At 43.0% G+C, this 15,217-nt stretch overlaps 1 protein-coding gene across 1 annotated transcript in view; it reads left to right on the top strand.

Moving 5' to 3' along the window:
- Positions 1-15,217, top strand: part of auts2a (activator of transcription and developmental regulator AUTS2 a) — a 281,667-nt gene that overhangs the window by 165,410 nt on the left and 101,040 nt on the right. The window contains 1 exon segment of the mRNA XM_079647564.1: positions 14,250-14,279. Coding sequence (XP_079503690.1) covers positions 14,250-14,279 — 30 coding nt within the window.

Raw genomic sequence — 15,217 nt, 5'->3', positions numbered from 1 at the left:
CTATACCTGCTTTTTAAAGCCACCCATAAATAATGAGGGCTGCAGCTTGCCTCGTCTTGGAGGAAGGGAAAAAGGTCATTATAGACCCGGCCTCCATTTGTCAAAATTATTTGATAATCTCCGGTCACAAGGAGGGTTTTTGCTTTAGCTAATTGTAGAACGGACCACTGAACATAAATTTCCATTAGCAATAATTTGTAGCTCTCTGCAGATTCTGACCCTATCTGCTCTTTGTTTTGTCCATTAGTGACAGCAGCAGACACACTGCAGAGGGGACTGTGGGTAATCTAGAAAGCCTGAGTGTTAAGCAAAATGAAGTCATAAGGCAAACTAATCATTTTAAACTTCAACATTATCATATAGATTGTTGCATATAGATTGTATAAAACTGAAGCTACTACATTGTAGATTTGCTCTCACTCCATTGTGATGTAGAGGTCACGGTGCTCTCCTGGTTAAATGTGCTCTGACTGGTAATCGGTGGAGCTGTGCAGTATAATTACCCCAGCTTTTATCAGAATGACCTCTCTGACAAACTTCCCTGGTGGAAGGAGACACCTGAGAGCCTCCACACTTCCTATCTGGCCTTGTTTTATCGAAAAGGCCCCGCCTGAATGGATAATAGAGCCCCTGTTCTCCCAACAGACGGATAATGGAGGGTGGAGTGGTCCGTTTTGGCAGACTACTGCCTCTTCCGTGCACTAGAGAAACCAATACTGGGGCTATCGGCTGATATATGACACTAATACACAGGCTGACTGGGGCCCTAAACAGAAAAGAAGGATTGTTCCAACTTTCGGCTGGCTGTAGGATCCATGACTCACAGGTACCGCACTGTCTGGCCCCTGAGACCGCTCTAATTGCTTTACATCTGTACAAAGGTTTCTTGTAATCGGGCCTTCTGCCTCCATTTGTCTTCCTTTCAGTCTTCTAGTGAAGGCCTTAATTGGTCTTAGTGGGGCTTTTTTTCCAGTTAGCTCCTGGGCCTGTGCTCGTAGAAGACTTTACCTCAGGGGCTGTGGGCTTTGCTGTCTGCTAGTGGTTTGGGAGGTTGCAGAAGAGAGGAAGTCAATACTTATTTTACCTTTAACACTATAATTAATGTTCTCCTGACAAGCAGTTTTCCCCCCCCAAAGCTCAACATGGGGGGGTTGGGCTCCAGGGATCCACACAAGAATCAAGACTTGTACAGCATTGTAAGAAAACCTCCCTTGCAGTCTCCTGTGGCCAATCGACATTTGCTGAGGATCCAATTCTATTTTCTTTTGTATTGTTAGTGTACGTTTAACTGCCTATGTCGCTGCGACTGAGAGCTCTTCTGTGTACGATAATATGTTTTGTTTGTAAGGCTTTCCAGGTGCTGTCAAGAGCATAACTACAAGTGTTGGTATTACAAAATGTTTTTCAAATATTTTTAGTCTAAGCTTTGGATTTTGTTAACAAAAGCAACATATGAGTATGCATTTTTCTCGGTCAAAAAAACAGTTTTTTCTCATTTCCCTTTTTCTCACAATGCATTTCATAGACTTGCAGTTGACATTAAAAATTCATGGTCGGTATGTAATAACTTGGTTAGTGTCTTTATTCATTAAAGCCAATGTTTGAGATGACCTTATATCTCTCTATTTCAGTGCTTAATTGTTGGTAGTTCTATGAAAACATATCACTGGTGCCCTAAAATAAGATAATGGAGGTGTTTGGTGCATTTTTTATGTTGCTAACCCAACATTTATTTTCTCCCGAAATGCCTACCCAGGACTCTAATCTCAACCCAGACACATGGTTAGGGTGCTTACAGCTGTATAACAGTATACCCTTACTCTGGATGTGAGGGAATTATTAGTGTGCATTAGTTCTGAGGAAGTCTGTTAGTCATCAAGCTCCTCCCGTCTTGCTTTCATTAAACTACTAAGTAGTGTTTACATGAAGTGAAGAGCTGCTGTAAACCGAGGCAGATTCCCACAGCGTAATGTGACCTGCCTCTCTTTATCTGACTAGACCCCGTTCACACTTGTCTTGGCCTAGAGATAACATCTCATGTACACTGCTCCACAAACCACACACACATCTTTAATTTAAGATAACACGACATGTTCCTGGCTCTGTACTTGCATTCTCCTCTTAACACAAGATTATATAAAATGTTATTCTCGCTTAACGTTCCCAATATGCAGTTGATGTTTTTTTTTTATACATTCATTAGAGAGAAATGTACATAATCTACCACAACAACAGTTTTTGGCAACAAATCTTCTGAATGAATTTGAGATGCCATGATTTGACTGTACAGAAACTGTTCTCTTGAATTAGCTGCAGATTTTTTGGCTGCTCTTTTTTCTCTGTGCTTTAAAAATACAGAATGAGCTAATGTCAATAGTGTGGCACAGGAGTTTGGTGTCGTGAGCTCTCCTCTGCTAGGTTCTGCTCTGCTGTGCTCACTGCATTTCCTGCTGACTGACTGATATGGAGCTTTTCTGCCAGAGCTTAAATAGCAGCTGTACGCGTCCAGCTGCTCCCTGCCACGCTCCACTTCTCCCCAGATGGCTTTGAGACGTTCCAGCAGCCCTCCGGAGGAGCGCTCATGAGAAAAGTGTTATGGAGTGGCTCTCTGAAACACTAGGGAGCATCCCTCGCCACACCACAGCCATCCTCCGCCTCCTTCTTCAACCCCCGGGCCTAACGCCCAAATCAGGAGAGGGCTCGTTTGCCAACTTACCAACGGGAGGCAGCACAGATGGTAGTGTCCGCAGCATAGACCAGCATGCATTAGGGCCTGGGGGGGGCATCCTGGAGAGAGCACATGCCATGCCTGGCCTGGGATGCCACTGATATCCCTCAGGACGAGCTCTCCCTGGCCCTGAGCAGACGACCAGCAAGAGCCTGGCAAGCTCTGCTCAGCCCAGAGATGCTGGAGTGAAATGTTTCTCTTTACCCACATGGGCTTCTTTGATAAGTGGGTTGTGTCAGGGCACTGCCAACCCAAGGACCGATTTCAAAGTCATTGTAATTTTCCTAGAACACTAACTGTTAATATATGATGTCAGGTGTAGGGCTCCAGGGCAACAGTCTCTTATCTTGGCTGTGTGTTAAAGTGATGAATGGTCTATCAACTTCACACCACTGAAGAAAACCGCAGGGTTCACTTCAACCATGACATTGCCCACAGAGATAATATCCTGTTTAACATATCCTGCAATCGCACTATTCTGAACATATATTTAGTTTAAATGTATGCAGAGGAGATGTTGACCACTGGAAGCACTTTCCAATTTCTGCTTAATATCAATCATTCAAATTGTGTTCAAATATATTTTAGCCCAATATCAAAATGTTCACATTTATGTCAGGGGGCTTTTGCAGATTGTAGCATACAACACCCTCTGTACTTAAAGAAAAACATAAGTACTAATTATTAGTGTCCATGACAATGCATTTTCTTATTGCTGTTATTTTTGCCACCAGAAGATTTATTTTTCAACATTTCTGTAAGTCACCTACCGAAACTTTATTCTCCCTTCCTACCTTGTTTCTCCCTTCCTCACCAACCTTTTACTCCCTGGCCATAGAAGGATAGTGTGCTTCAGGGATGGATGCGGGACTGCTATTGCTCCCACCAGGGGAGGGGGGGTCCTTGCTCTGCTGACCTCACTGTTATCCTTGTCGTGACAGGAAACATACATCATAGTGGGGCCTCTAATGCGAAACACATTCTGCCACAACTTGATCAAAGCCAGGCTGCCTGGACAACAAAGTGCCCTGTAATGCCATATTTTGACCATATAATTGGAGAGTAATTACGGCTGACAAAACACTCCGGTGATTTTCTCTCTCTCCCTCCTCCCCAGTGTCTTTGGTCTGTAAGAAAGCCCAGAGAGGGTTTGTCATAAACTATGTGGGAGATTGTGTGCTGAGTTGGCTTGAATGCTCTTGAGTGGGGCTGAGGGTAGGTCAGTTTTTATTGGAGCATGATCGCTTATTCAGAGACACTGTAACAACACACGAGAGTAGCAGTAACCAGTGGCCTAGAAAAACACCAGTGCACCACATGACAGCTGACCCCAAAAAAAGCTGTGGTCTCCAACTCTTTCTACTTAACATGGATTTAGTCTATTTTCTTGTTGCTGTTAACAGTCAACTTAAATGGCAAATGTAGAGCGCAGACCTCCCCAAAGGCCGCCAATGGTGCGTTCACTGCTCCTCGGATAGTCCCACTTCCAGATGTGAAAATCGTTCTTCTGACTTTTGCATATTAATGACCCCCGAGTCATAATGTAGAACAAATATATAAGCTAAGTGCTGTATGTTATTGCTTTGAGCATTTTGACAACACATTGATATCTGTTTTCAATTGTTGTAACAAATTGAATTTGCATTCCCATTCCTTTTCACATTCAGGAACCAATTGTTCCTATTATTCCGACACCAGATGAATGTATTGCCCTTTGGACCATGATACACCATTCATCCAAGTGTAAAAAAGCTTTAGCAGAAGTAAAGATGGCTATAAGCTGGTTTTCTCATTTCGGTAAGCGCTAAAACCAGTTATTCACTAAGCATAGCTGTTTGACGAGATGACCCCAAAAACTAATCTTCAGAGAAAAAGGGATTGTTCATAAATAAGAATATTGGCACATTACACTTTGTAGATATTTGTGTGAGTATTGGCCTTGTAGTATACAAATTATAAATCACTGCAGCTAAAGAAAAAAAAGAACCTTTGACCAAGTCAGAAATTTGAATTTGATGCAAAAGCTCCTGTTTCGTTATTTTCAAATTGCACTGGTTATCCCAGATTCCTAGGAAACATTTGTAATCATTACTTGTCTTTCAATTCACAATAAATCAAACAAAAATCACATGATACATTGCAAGAGAGCCTACTTCCAAAATCAAAGTTCCACATTGGCAATCAAAGTTTGACAGAATGTTTGCAAACTGCTATCGGTTTCAAGGAGCAGAACAAGCCGTCATCACTACATTCCTTTTATCGCACTTATCTCTGGTCAACTGCAATCCATGAGCTGTCCTTCAGTTGAGTTGAGTCCTGTGATATTGTGGAATTATCTGGCATGTTGACAGGCTATTGACTACTGAAAAGTGAGAGAGAAAGCTTTTGTTTTTAAGAAAACTGAGGATCCTGCAAAAACATCAACAAGAATTGTCATGTTTGAGACATTGTATTTATAATGTTCTCACCAAAGATGTGCAGATATGGAATTTATTTTGAGCTGGGAGCTCTGCCTCAGACAGCCTCAGTCTACTTATTTCTGACAAGTATGAATGTGTATTTGTCAGGGGTTAAATCAGGCTTTGGGGGACAAAGGTGGGCTGGACTAATTTGAACCCTGACTGTTCTGCTGGTACTGTGGGAGGTGGTGGATGTCAGATGTCTTGTCTGTGGCTTCCAGCCTGCTATCGTGCTCTACCACTTAGCATGCTAATTAATCCTAACCAAAGGGCTGCGTCAGTCACCCCACGCTCCGCCAGGGACGCTCCCACTGGGCTCATCCTGCTTTAATTGAGCACGTTTTTCAGAAGCCCGCTGTCCCTGGGATTACATTAGATCCCTCTAATTCACCCAGCCTGCCACCGGCGTGGGCAAAGTGAACGAGAGAGGGAGGGAGTGGGATGAGACGTTGAGCTGGGAAATGTATAAATAAACCAAACAAACAAACAAAAAACCAGACTGAGTGTTTATTAACACCCCTGGGATGAAAAAGGAGGTGAGTGCAGGAAATCATTAACGCAGGAGAGTCAAACTAGGCTCGTTTGATCTTGCTGATGGAGGAGCAAATGTAATTTAGCGCGCTGCGAGTAATTTGTTTTAGCAGTTAGCATGGGTTCCTTTTAATTTCATTTTGCATTGCATCAGTCTTTCAAATTAAATATTTTTATTTTGTACAAAGCGGATCTTTGTCAGCCTGGCGGCTCAAAGACCAGCCCTCAACAACAACTAATGTTTATTCATCCGCGCTTGTTTGCATGTGTGCTAGACAGAATCTTGACAGGAGTGTGCAGTGTCAGCTTTTATTTGAGCATTTCTGTATAATGAGGCAACTCGGATGTACACTGCGACAGCTAGCAAATCATAGTAGGAGAATAACAAAGTGTTTTTGTCATTGCAGCTCTAATTATTTGGAAGACGGTGCTGAAGCGTCTGCATCTGTTTTGGTGTCTCACCTTATGTTCTCATTCTTACTGAAAGTTGTTGATTTTGCAGTCTGTATATGAAATCAAGACACCATTGTCAAACTCGGGTAACGAAACAGTTCCCAACTAATAATACCCAGCAATCAGTAGAAATACAGTATATTATGTAAACTAAATAGACTGACATAGGGTGTGGCTTCTCACATAATTGTTTAGAGATAGAATATTCATGTTTCATTCATGGAGGAGCACCAAGGGGGTGACCTCTATGGTGATCCATCTATGAGACGTGATGCAGTGAAAGAGCGAAAAGGTGAAGTTTATCTCAGCCTGTCAGGGTGTTGCTATTTAATTGCTGCTCCCACCCGTGACTCAGGGGAGGCCTTCCCTTGCATCGGGGCCAGCTAGTCTCCACCTGGGTGAGTGGGGAAGAGAAGGTCTTATCAGCAGGAGATGCCTTGGACACCGTTGCTTGAAGGCACCTTATCAGGCCTGTGGTCACACCGTGTGGAGCCCGAGCCCCTGCTGGCAGCAGAGATGTGAGATGCCCTTCTCTGTTAACAGAGAAGCAGACAAACCAAAAGGGATCCTTTTGCCAATGTAATGCAGTCTACGGAAACATGGGCCGCCATTTTGAATGCATGGAGAGCATTTACTCAGACTTCCGCTGTTCTAATATTTTACTTTGAAGATATATCTAAAACAAAAACCTTAAAACTTCTAAAAATAAATAACCGATAACTCTTACCTAAGTGATTTCAAACCTTTCCAAGGCAACATATTCCTAGCTGCCATTACAGACTGATGAACAGTCTGTGCTCTAATGTGGGAGAGATGAGGGAACTCAGTATCAGCTGTGTCCCTGGCAGAGCCTGCAGGGGTTGTTAGCGTTGACAGTGGCGGCCTTTATGCATAAGACTTCCAGGCGGGTTGTTGGCAGAGCCGGGCAGTTTCTCTCAGACGGGCGTCAGCTGGCTGCGAGCCTCACAGCGTTCTCCTCCTCCTGCACCTTGCTCTCCTTCCCATCATGGCAGACCTAAAGAAAGAGCTTTATGGAGCCCCATAATGATACGTGGCGAATATGCAGCACCGGGGTGGTTGTTAACGGCAGCAGCTGCGCAGATAGCCTGGATGATGGAAAATCAGTGGGACCTCATTTTAGTTTGCCACTATGAATATTAATGGCTCGTTTCCAGGCCATGGCTAATGATGAGGAAAATTCCCTAATAAAAACTTGATGTGATGGGCAACGACCCGCAGGGTCACTGGAGACAGTCAAAGTTAATAGTGTGCCATCAGGTGTGAGGAGTTAAGTGATTAGAGGCACAGAACCTAATCCTGATGTTTTTCTCCCCCCTCAGCTATGAGTCAGTGTAGAGGCAGGGGGGGCTGGAAATGGGGGGTGAGAGGAGGTTTATATCTTGACTACAAAGGGTTTCTGCCTGTTGTCAGCATACATGCAAGCTATGAATGTAACATGTTTTATTAGAGGCTGCAGACAGAGATAGTTGCTTTATTGCACGTTATATTATCATATAGAAATATACATATACAGTGTATACAAACCAGCAGTACCATTTTGTTTTTTCAAAACCAAAAGTGAGAGAAGAGAATGGAACAAGTACGCTGAACGATACATTTTTAGGCGACCAAAATGAAATGTGCCTGTTTAATTCCATCTAGTCAGCTGTACAAAACTTCCTCACTTTCTACAGAAATACATTCTGACTAAATGATACAAAGGAAATTCTGCTTCTTTAGGAGCATGCCACAAACTGATTGTTTATGCATGCGGCCTGATTGCTGTAATGAAGATGCCAGATCACATCACTTTTAATGTGTAGCATGTGGGGTACTTAAAATACACACCGAGAGGATTCATCTCAGGGGAGTTCCCATAACCGTACAAACAATGCAATTTGATGTATGTAATTATCTCAAAATCCTTCTATTAATCGTTGATTTATCCAGCATCTGCTCTGTGCCTCAGTCCCCTATTGGCTTATGGAAACAGTGCAAGAGTGGGGTCAGGCAAGGTGTGTGTTTGTGGGCGTTTGTGTATGTGTGTATGTGCCCACACTGTTGTTTGCTGCAGCTGTGTGTTGTTCTTTTCCATTTCTATCAGATAACCAGTAAACACTTCCCACCTCCAGGCGCCTGTAGCCAGGAAAGCCACACCAATGATTCTAGACGGAGACACACTGAACTTGCTTGTGTAACAATGGATTTTTAAGAAAGCAAAGTGCTGCACCTCTCTGTTCCTTCTTCCCTACCTGGTCCTTGTCAGGTGTGTATGTGTTGGGTGGGTGGATGGCACTGATCAACAGAGAGCTTTACCCTGAGGCAGTATCTGTTTTTGCATCAGTTCAGTAGTACACTGCCACATCTTCGCTTGAGTTTAATGTCCTACCTTCCTCCACTCTGAAGAAAGCAACATACACAAGCACCTCTTGAATGTCTCCGGAACATATCGTTTTATCCCAGGTATCTGGAAGTATATAATTCTGTTTGTGTATCTGCTTTTCAGACAGCGCTCCTTGTCACTTCTCTGCTCACACCTCAACATAGAGTCCCTTTGCTGACAGTGAACAGCCACCTCTCTAATGTGACATTGTTTATGCTATTTTTATTGTGTAAATCATTAGAGGTTTAGCAATGTGGAACTAATGTTAGGAAGATTCAGGTTTAGTTAATGGTCTCAAACTTTCTTTCACTAAAGTTTGGCACTGTCCAGTGAAATAAAACATAAACAATTGTACTGTAGATTATTTGAATGAAAGGTCATGGACCATAACATTTTTATTATTTTATGAAAATATTTACTTTTCTGCAATCCTCCCCCAAAATGGTCTATCCTTTAGCAACACGGCCCCAGTGAGAAGAATCCAGAGTTTGCGGTCAAATTGAATTTCTCCTGGATAAAGTTTAACATTTGAAGGGAAATTGCATTCAGATGTTGGCCTGCTGCATTTGGCCAGCGCTGCGCATGTGGATCAAACCTGGTTATATTAGTCCAGACAGAAGTCTGATCCTCCCTGACGATACATTCTTGGTTAATGAAAGAGGCCTTTGCCTTATATGACTGTATGGACTGTCTCAAGCACTCAAGCTGCGCTGCTTTCTTTTCCTAGAGATTTTTTGAGGTCTTCTCTTTCCAACCACACTTTTATATGACAGTTTGACATCAAGCAGACGCTGTGGAAATGAGATGTTCGATGTCATCGCCTCAGAATCCTGCTTATTTTAATGATCTGTCCCAGTCAGGCATGTCATGTTGAATTTCCTTTCACCGCATGGACTTTAGGTGTATTTACTCAACTGATTTTAATGAATATCTTTTTATAAAAACATGTGTCTGCTGGAATTATATCTAGTTTATTTCATGTTTACTACAGTCTGAAGTGACTTGAGCATTGTGACAGTTGGGCATGTGTGTGTTTGATTCACAGTCATAATGAACAAACAAAAAAGTAGTGGAGTGGAAAAAGGTATTTTTTTCCGAAAGTCTTTCAAGAGGGGATCATTATTAATTTCACAAGTCACAATGGGTGAATGATCTACAGTAAAGTACAGTGTACAGTGAAGCTAAGTTGAAAACAACAGGCATGTTGGTGTTTCCATTCAACAAACTGAACCATATCATTGCCTATTTTTCCGATAAAAGTCTTGATTTAATGTAGCCAAGTCGTGTCTATTTTTGTTTCTGTTTTATAAGAAAGTTTTATGTGAGTTTATTGTATACGGGCCTGCTGCTCCAGCTCTGTGTGCCAAAGCAGGTGCTGTGTAGCAAACCCTGAGCTCATCAGTCTCCTCCTGCCCGGCTCTATTTGTTGTTCCTCAATTCACAGTGGCGGGACTGGCAGACTGTGTAATGTGTGGGTGAGAAAGGGAGAGGGATACGGGAGGTGTGAGTGGGGGATTTGAGAATAAGCATGGCACAGATCCCCATTTCTCCATGCTGCTCTTCCTCTATTCCCCATGAATAATGCGGCACAGCCTCTACCCAGCGGTAGGCCAGGCATGCCGCCATATCAAGCCGTGGTGGAGAGTGAGGCGACCAGCTTGGAGAGTCTGGGCTCAGTCACATTCTAGCTCCACAAACCCCCACCCCCCTCAACCTGCAGAGAGGAGCACTGGGCTCCAAGATGGCAATCAAGGCTTGATTTGCCAACACATTTCCAATGATTAAAATGTAATTAGCACAAGCGAGCACCTCCTCCCCAGCTAATTTCCACGCACGCTGTGACAGGCAGGCGGTCGGCGGCACCGAGGCCCCAGCAGCAGATGGAGGAGGATGCCGCGGGAGGGGGGAAAACCATTTTGCCATGTGACTGTTTGCTGCAAAAAACCATCAGGACGCGAAGCTATATCAGGAAGAAGCTGTTAGGAGGAGGGAATGAGGAGCCCTCGACAACAGCACATCAAATCGGCACTGTCATGGCTGACCCTGGCAATGACGGCCATCCTTCATGCTGTCTTTCCAGCTCCCGGGCATGCAGGCAGCTTGGCTTCTTCCCTTGGCTTTAGCCCCCTCAGCCATCCTGCAGGACAACCTGGCTCAGGCTGATAAACAGACACCTCCCTCTGTGCAACGGGGCGCTTTAATGAAGCCTATACCAACCATAATTAATTCTAAGGTCATGGATGGCAACCACGATAACCTGAGGCTAACCTCACTCATGGGGGCGACAATACGCATCCGTTACAGTTATAGATAGATTCAATTTTAGAAATTATTAGATTGGAGATGACATTTAAGACGGGGGAAGCCAAACTATAATAAGCCGGTTAAACACACTGTTTGCCTTCAGAATTATCCGTTAAGCATGTCATTTTTGTTCTTAATTGACTTAACATCTGTTAGTAATTGTGGACCAGTGGATTTCCAGAAGGTTATGTTAAAAAAGGAACATGGCGTACCAGCATTGCACGCATCCCTCTGTGATGTGGTTACCTCTTTAGTACAGACGCTTTTCTGCGGGCAGCTCTAGCCGAAATACTTTTGGTGAGCCCTGCTGTTATGGACAATAGCATAGCTGCATCATTTAGAATCCGGCCCATGGCTCCTTATGCTCCTCTTGTATCGGGCCACTATTACTCTCAGCTGGAGAGGATTTAGGACAATAATAATTTACTCCTACTTTCAGACCAATATAAACAAAAGGCTCAATGCTTGGATAGAGCGTAGGGAAATGTGTAAGTGCACTCAGCCAAAAGAGAGGCCCGCGTGAGAGCTTGGGCAATCAGAAGTGCTCCGGATACAGGCCAACATCAACAGCTCTTAGAGCTGACACTAATGTTTGACATTCCTGCGTTACTTAAACCTAACACTGGGGTCTAGCTGTACAGTATAATGCTGGCCCTGTGTAAATAGCAATGGGCCTGGGTAGAGTATCACTTTTCTTTGTCTGCCCCCTCCCAGAACTAATGGTTTCCTTATTGTACATGAATGTTGCTTTAAATAAGACCCATTTCCTACCGCCTGTCAGAGAGCTAACACCACTGATATCAATAGCACTATTGTTGTTGTGTTTTTCATCTCTTCTGTATAATCTATTTCATTTGAAATCTTTGACATGTATTTTCATTAGACATGGCCTCGCAGGATTGGTAAAAAGTGTTTTTGACATTACAGTTAACCATAGCTCTGCAGATTTATATACTCAGCCGTCAGTAGCAATAACAGAATTGTTGAGCTCATGCTTACCTCCAAAAACACTACCATGCCTCAGTTATTAATGATGAGATGTTGCAATCATTCATGTCGTTTCCATGCAAACCCGAGACTTTTTAGCTTTCCGTCTCTGTTTCTAATGGAACAGTCAGTAAGTGGAAATACAAGCGCAAAAATTCCAGATATGCAGGGATTCTTCTCCCCCGCCTCTGGTTGCTTTATGCATGAGGCAACGCATTAGTTCACTATGATCACTTATCAGTGAGTGACAGCTTCGACTTGTTTATATGCCTGAGATGTGATTTTTTATCTTTTAGAGATGTTATTATTTGTTACTTTCGTCTCTATACTCAAGCGGTGAGTTCAAGGGAGCTCGGCGTAAGGACGATCAAATTGCCTGCCCTTGTCTGTCAGGTCTGATCTCAGGAATTTTTACTTTGCTCATTATAAACGTATTTCCATTTGATTAAGTTGTCCCTTTTTTTCACCCTTTGTCGCTCTTGGAAATTTGCATACCTCTATTCCTAGGGAAAAAAAATAATGACAGCAATTTCTTTTCTTTTCTCTCCCCCACTAGCCGTGTGAGTGCTTCGTTTAGTGGCACCTGCGAAAGCGACAGGCGCAGAGATGAGAAGTGAAAGAGAGCAGTTGATTAAATCATCATCAAGTCGCAGCACAGAAAGTCAATTCTGCTTGCCGTCTACAATGATATCCTTTTATCTTAAAGTAATGAGCTATGGCACTTTTGCATCGGGTAATACGATGAGTTCCATTAGCATGTTCCATTTGCTTCACAAGCAAGGGCAAGTCATTCCAGCCGGCTTCTATCTTGGCAATCAAAGCAATTGGCTGCACAGCCAGCGAACAGCGAAAGGAGGGAGAGTGGAAAAGAAAAGGAACACAAGAAAGAAAGGCTGGTAGAGTTTTTTTATGGATCACAACACAGTGGAAAAACTCAAATAATGTCCATTATTGGAACCCCTCGCATGCCTGTGTTCCCGGGTGTGTAGTGTGCACAGGCAGAGCAGCAGCTAATGAGTGCTCGGTCGCATTACTGTTGTAACGTTTTGAGAGGCCTGAATACATAGAAGCAGTTGAGGCGGCTAATGCTCATCAGATCCTATCTGCTGTTGCATTAGTCAGTCCTCTGCAGCAGGACGAAAAAAAGGATAAAGGGACAACACGCCTATTTATTTACAAGCTAGAATAGATGTGTATAAATATACTTGGTGTGTAGCTTTCTTTATTACACCAACATTCACATGTAATCAGAATCTGCTATCTTTCATTGTCGTTATTTACTCTTCTACCTGGCAATCTATGGGGTGACTGGATCTCTGCACACTGTATTAAAATGGGGGATGGAAGGTTGTGGGTTCTGGAGAAAGAGAGTGAGGGAGAAATTGAGAGCAGGATAACGTCTGAGGAGTGTTTGCCCAGTGCGTTTATTGCCTCTGCATAATTTATGAGCTGCTGGAGCTGACCATCATGGCAGTGTGCCGTGGGCGGCCCCTGGGGCCATGTGGGACAGGCCTGTAAATTGGATGCTATGCTCCTGCTGAGCTCGCAAGGCCCCTTTTTCACCATCCAGCCACAGAAACAGACCAGCCACGATCCCAGCCAGCTACCTTTGAGCTCTGCAGGGCCCCAGATCAGCAAAAAACAAGAGATGGAAGAAAAAAAAGAGAAATGGCAGGGCCTTCTGTCGCTCAATCCCTGAGCTGTCAATCATTTCACCCCCTTTACTCACTCCCTCCCTACTTTAATCGACACCCACCATCCCCTCCCTGCACTCCCTGCCCCCCCCGCCTACACACATACACACACTGTGCCAACCCCTGCCCATATTCCCCCCCAGTGCCTTCTTCATTACCGACTCCAGTGCTTCTCTGCACCTCAGCCATATGCACAACGTTGAGGGCCGCCAGTCACCCAGCATCACACTAATTAGTTGATAAAGAATTAAGTGGACCTTGAAATTGAAATGGAAAGAAAAATGAAATCCAACCACTTTTTTCCTCCCTCCATTACAAAGTTTCCTTCCTCTACTTGTCATTTCTCTATTCCCAGCCTCAAGCAGGAACACACATCATGGAATTATAGTTCTAGTAGTGGTTTGTGTTTTGAGATTCCGAATTTCACATAGGTTTCAATGTTAACAAGGGCACGGCTGCTCGTGAGAAATTAGCTTTTTTTCCCATTCCCGTGCTTGTGTAAGCTAATGAAGTGATCTGATGATATTCAGCCACTGTATATGAGTATGTGATAGGTTTGGCATTAAAGTGCTGATAAGATATGCATACATTTGCAAAAGTGAATTAAAATATGCCACTCTGGGATTGAAACTGATACAGTCCAAGCAGGTTCTGAAATAAAGCAAGAATGTAGACATATTTTCAGCTTTGCCTTTCTCTTTCTTTTGCAGTGTGAAACCGAGAGTGACCAAGACGACAAGGTAAGTCTGCCCTTCACTGGGATTTTTAATGTGCTATTGAATGTGCCTCTACCATTTCAGACGTCCTTTACAGTATGTGGTTTCAATAAGATATACATATGTATATATAAATATATACAGTGGGGCAAAAAAGTATTTAGTCAGCCACCAATTGTGCAAGTTCTCCCACTTCAAAAGATGAGGGAGGCCTGTAATTTTCATCCTAGGTATACCTCAATTATGAGAGACAAAATGAGAAAAAGAAATCCAGAAAATCACATTGTCTGATTTTAAAGAATTTATTTGCAAATTATGGTGGAAAATAAGTATTTGGTCAATAACAAAAGTTCATCTCAATACTTTGTTATATACACTTTGTTGGCAATGACAGAGGTCGAACGTTTTATGTAAGTATTCACAAGGTTTTCACACACTGTTGCTGGTATTTTGGCCCATTCCTCCATGCAGATCTCCTCTAGAGCAGTGATGTTTTGGGGCTGTCGAAAATTACAGGCCTCTCATCTTTTTAAGTGGGAGAACTTGCACAATTGGTGCCTGACTAAATACTTTTTTGCCCCACTGTATATACAGGACTGTCTCAGAAAATTAGAATATTGTGATAAAGTTCTTTATTTTCTGTAATGCAATTAAAAAAACAAAAATGTCATACATTCTGGATTCATTACAAATCAACTGAAATATTGCAAGCCTTTTATTATTTTAATATTGCTGATTATGGCATACAGCTTAAGAAAACTCAAATATCCTATCTCTAAATATTAGAATATCATGAAAAAGTATACTAGTAGGGTGTTCAACGAATCACTTGAATCGTCTAATTAACTCGAAACACCTGCAAGGGTTTCCTGAGCCTTGAAAAACACTCAGCTTGGTTCAGTAAACTAAATCACAAGTATGGGGAAGACTGCTGATCTGACTGCTGTCCAGAGGACCGTCAT

The sequence above is a fragment of the Notothenia rossii genome (genome assembly GCF_949606895.1).
Source record: "Notothenia rossii genome assembly, chromosome: 9".
NCBI classification, from domain to species: domain Eukaryota; kingdom Metazoa; phylum Chordata; class Actinopteri; order Perciformes; family Nototheniidae; genus Notothenia; species Notothenia rossii.
This window is presented reverse-complemented; position numbering and strand designations above follow the sequence as displayed.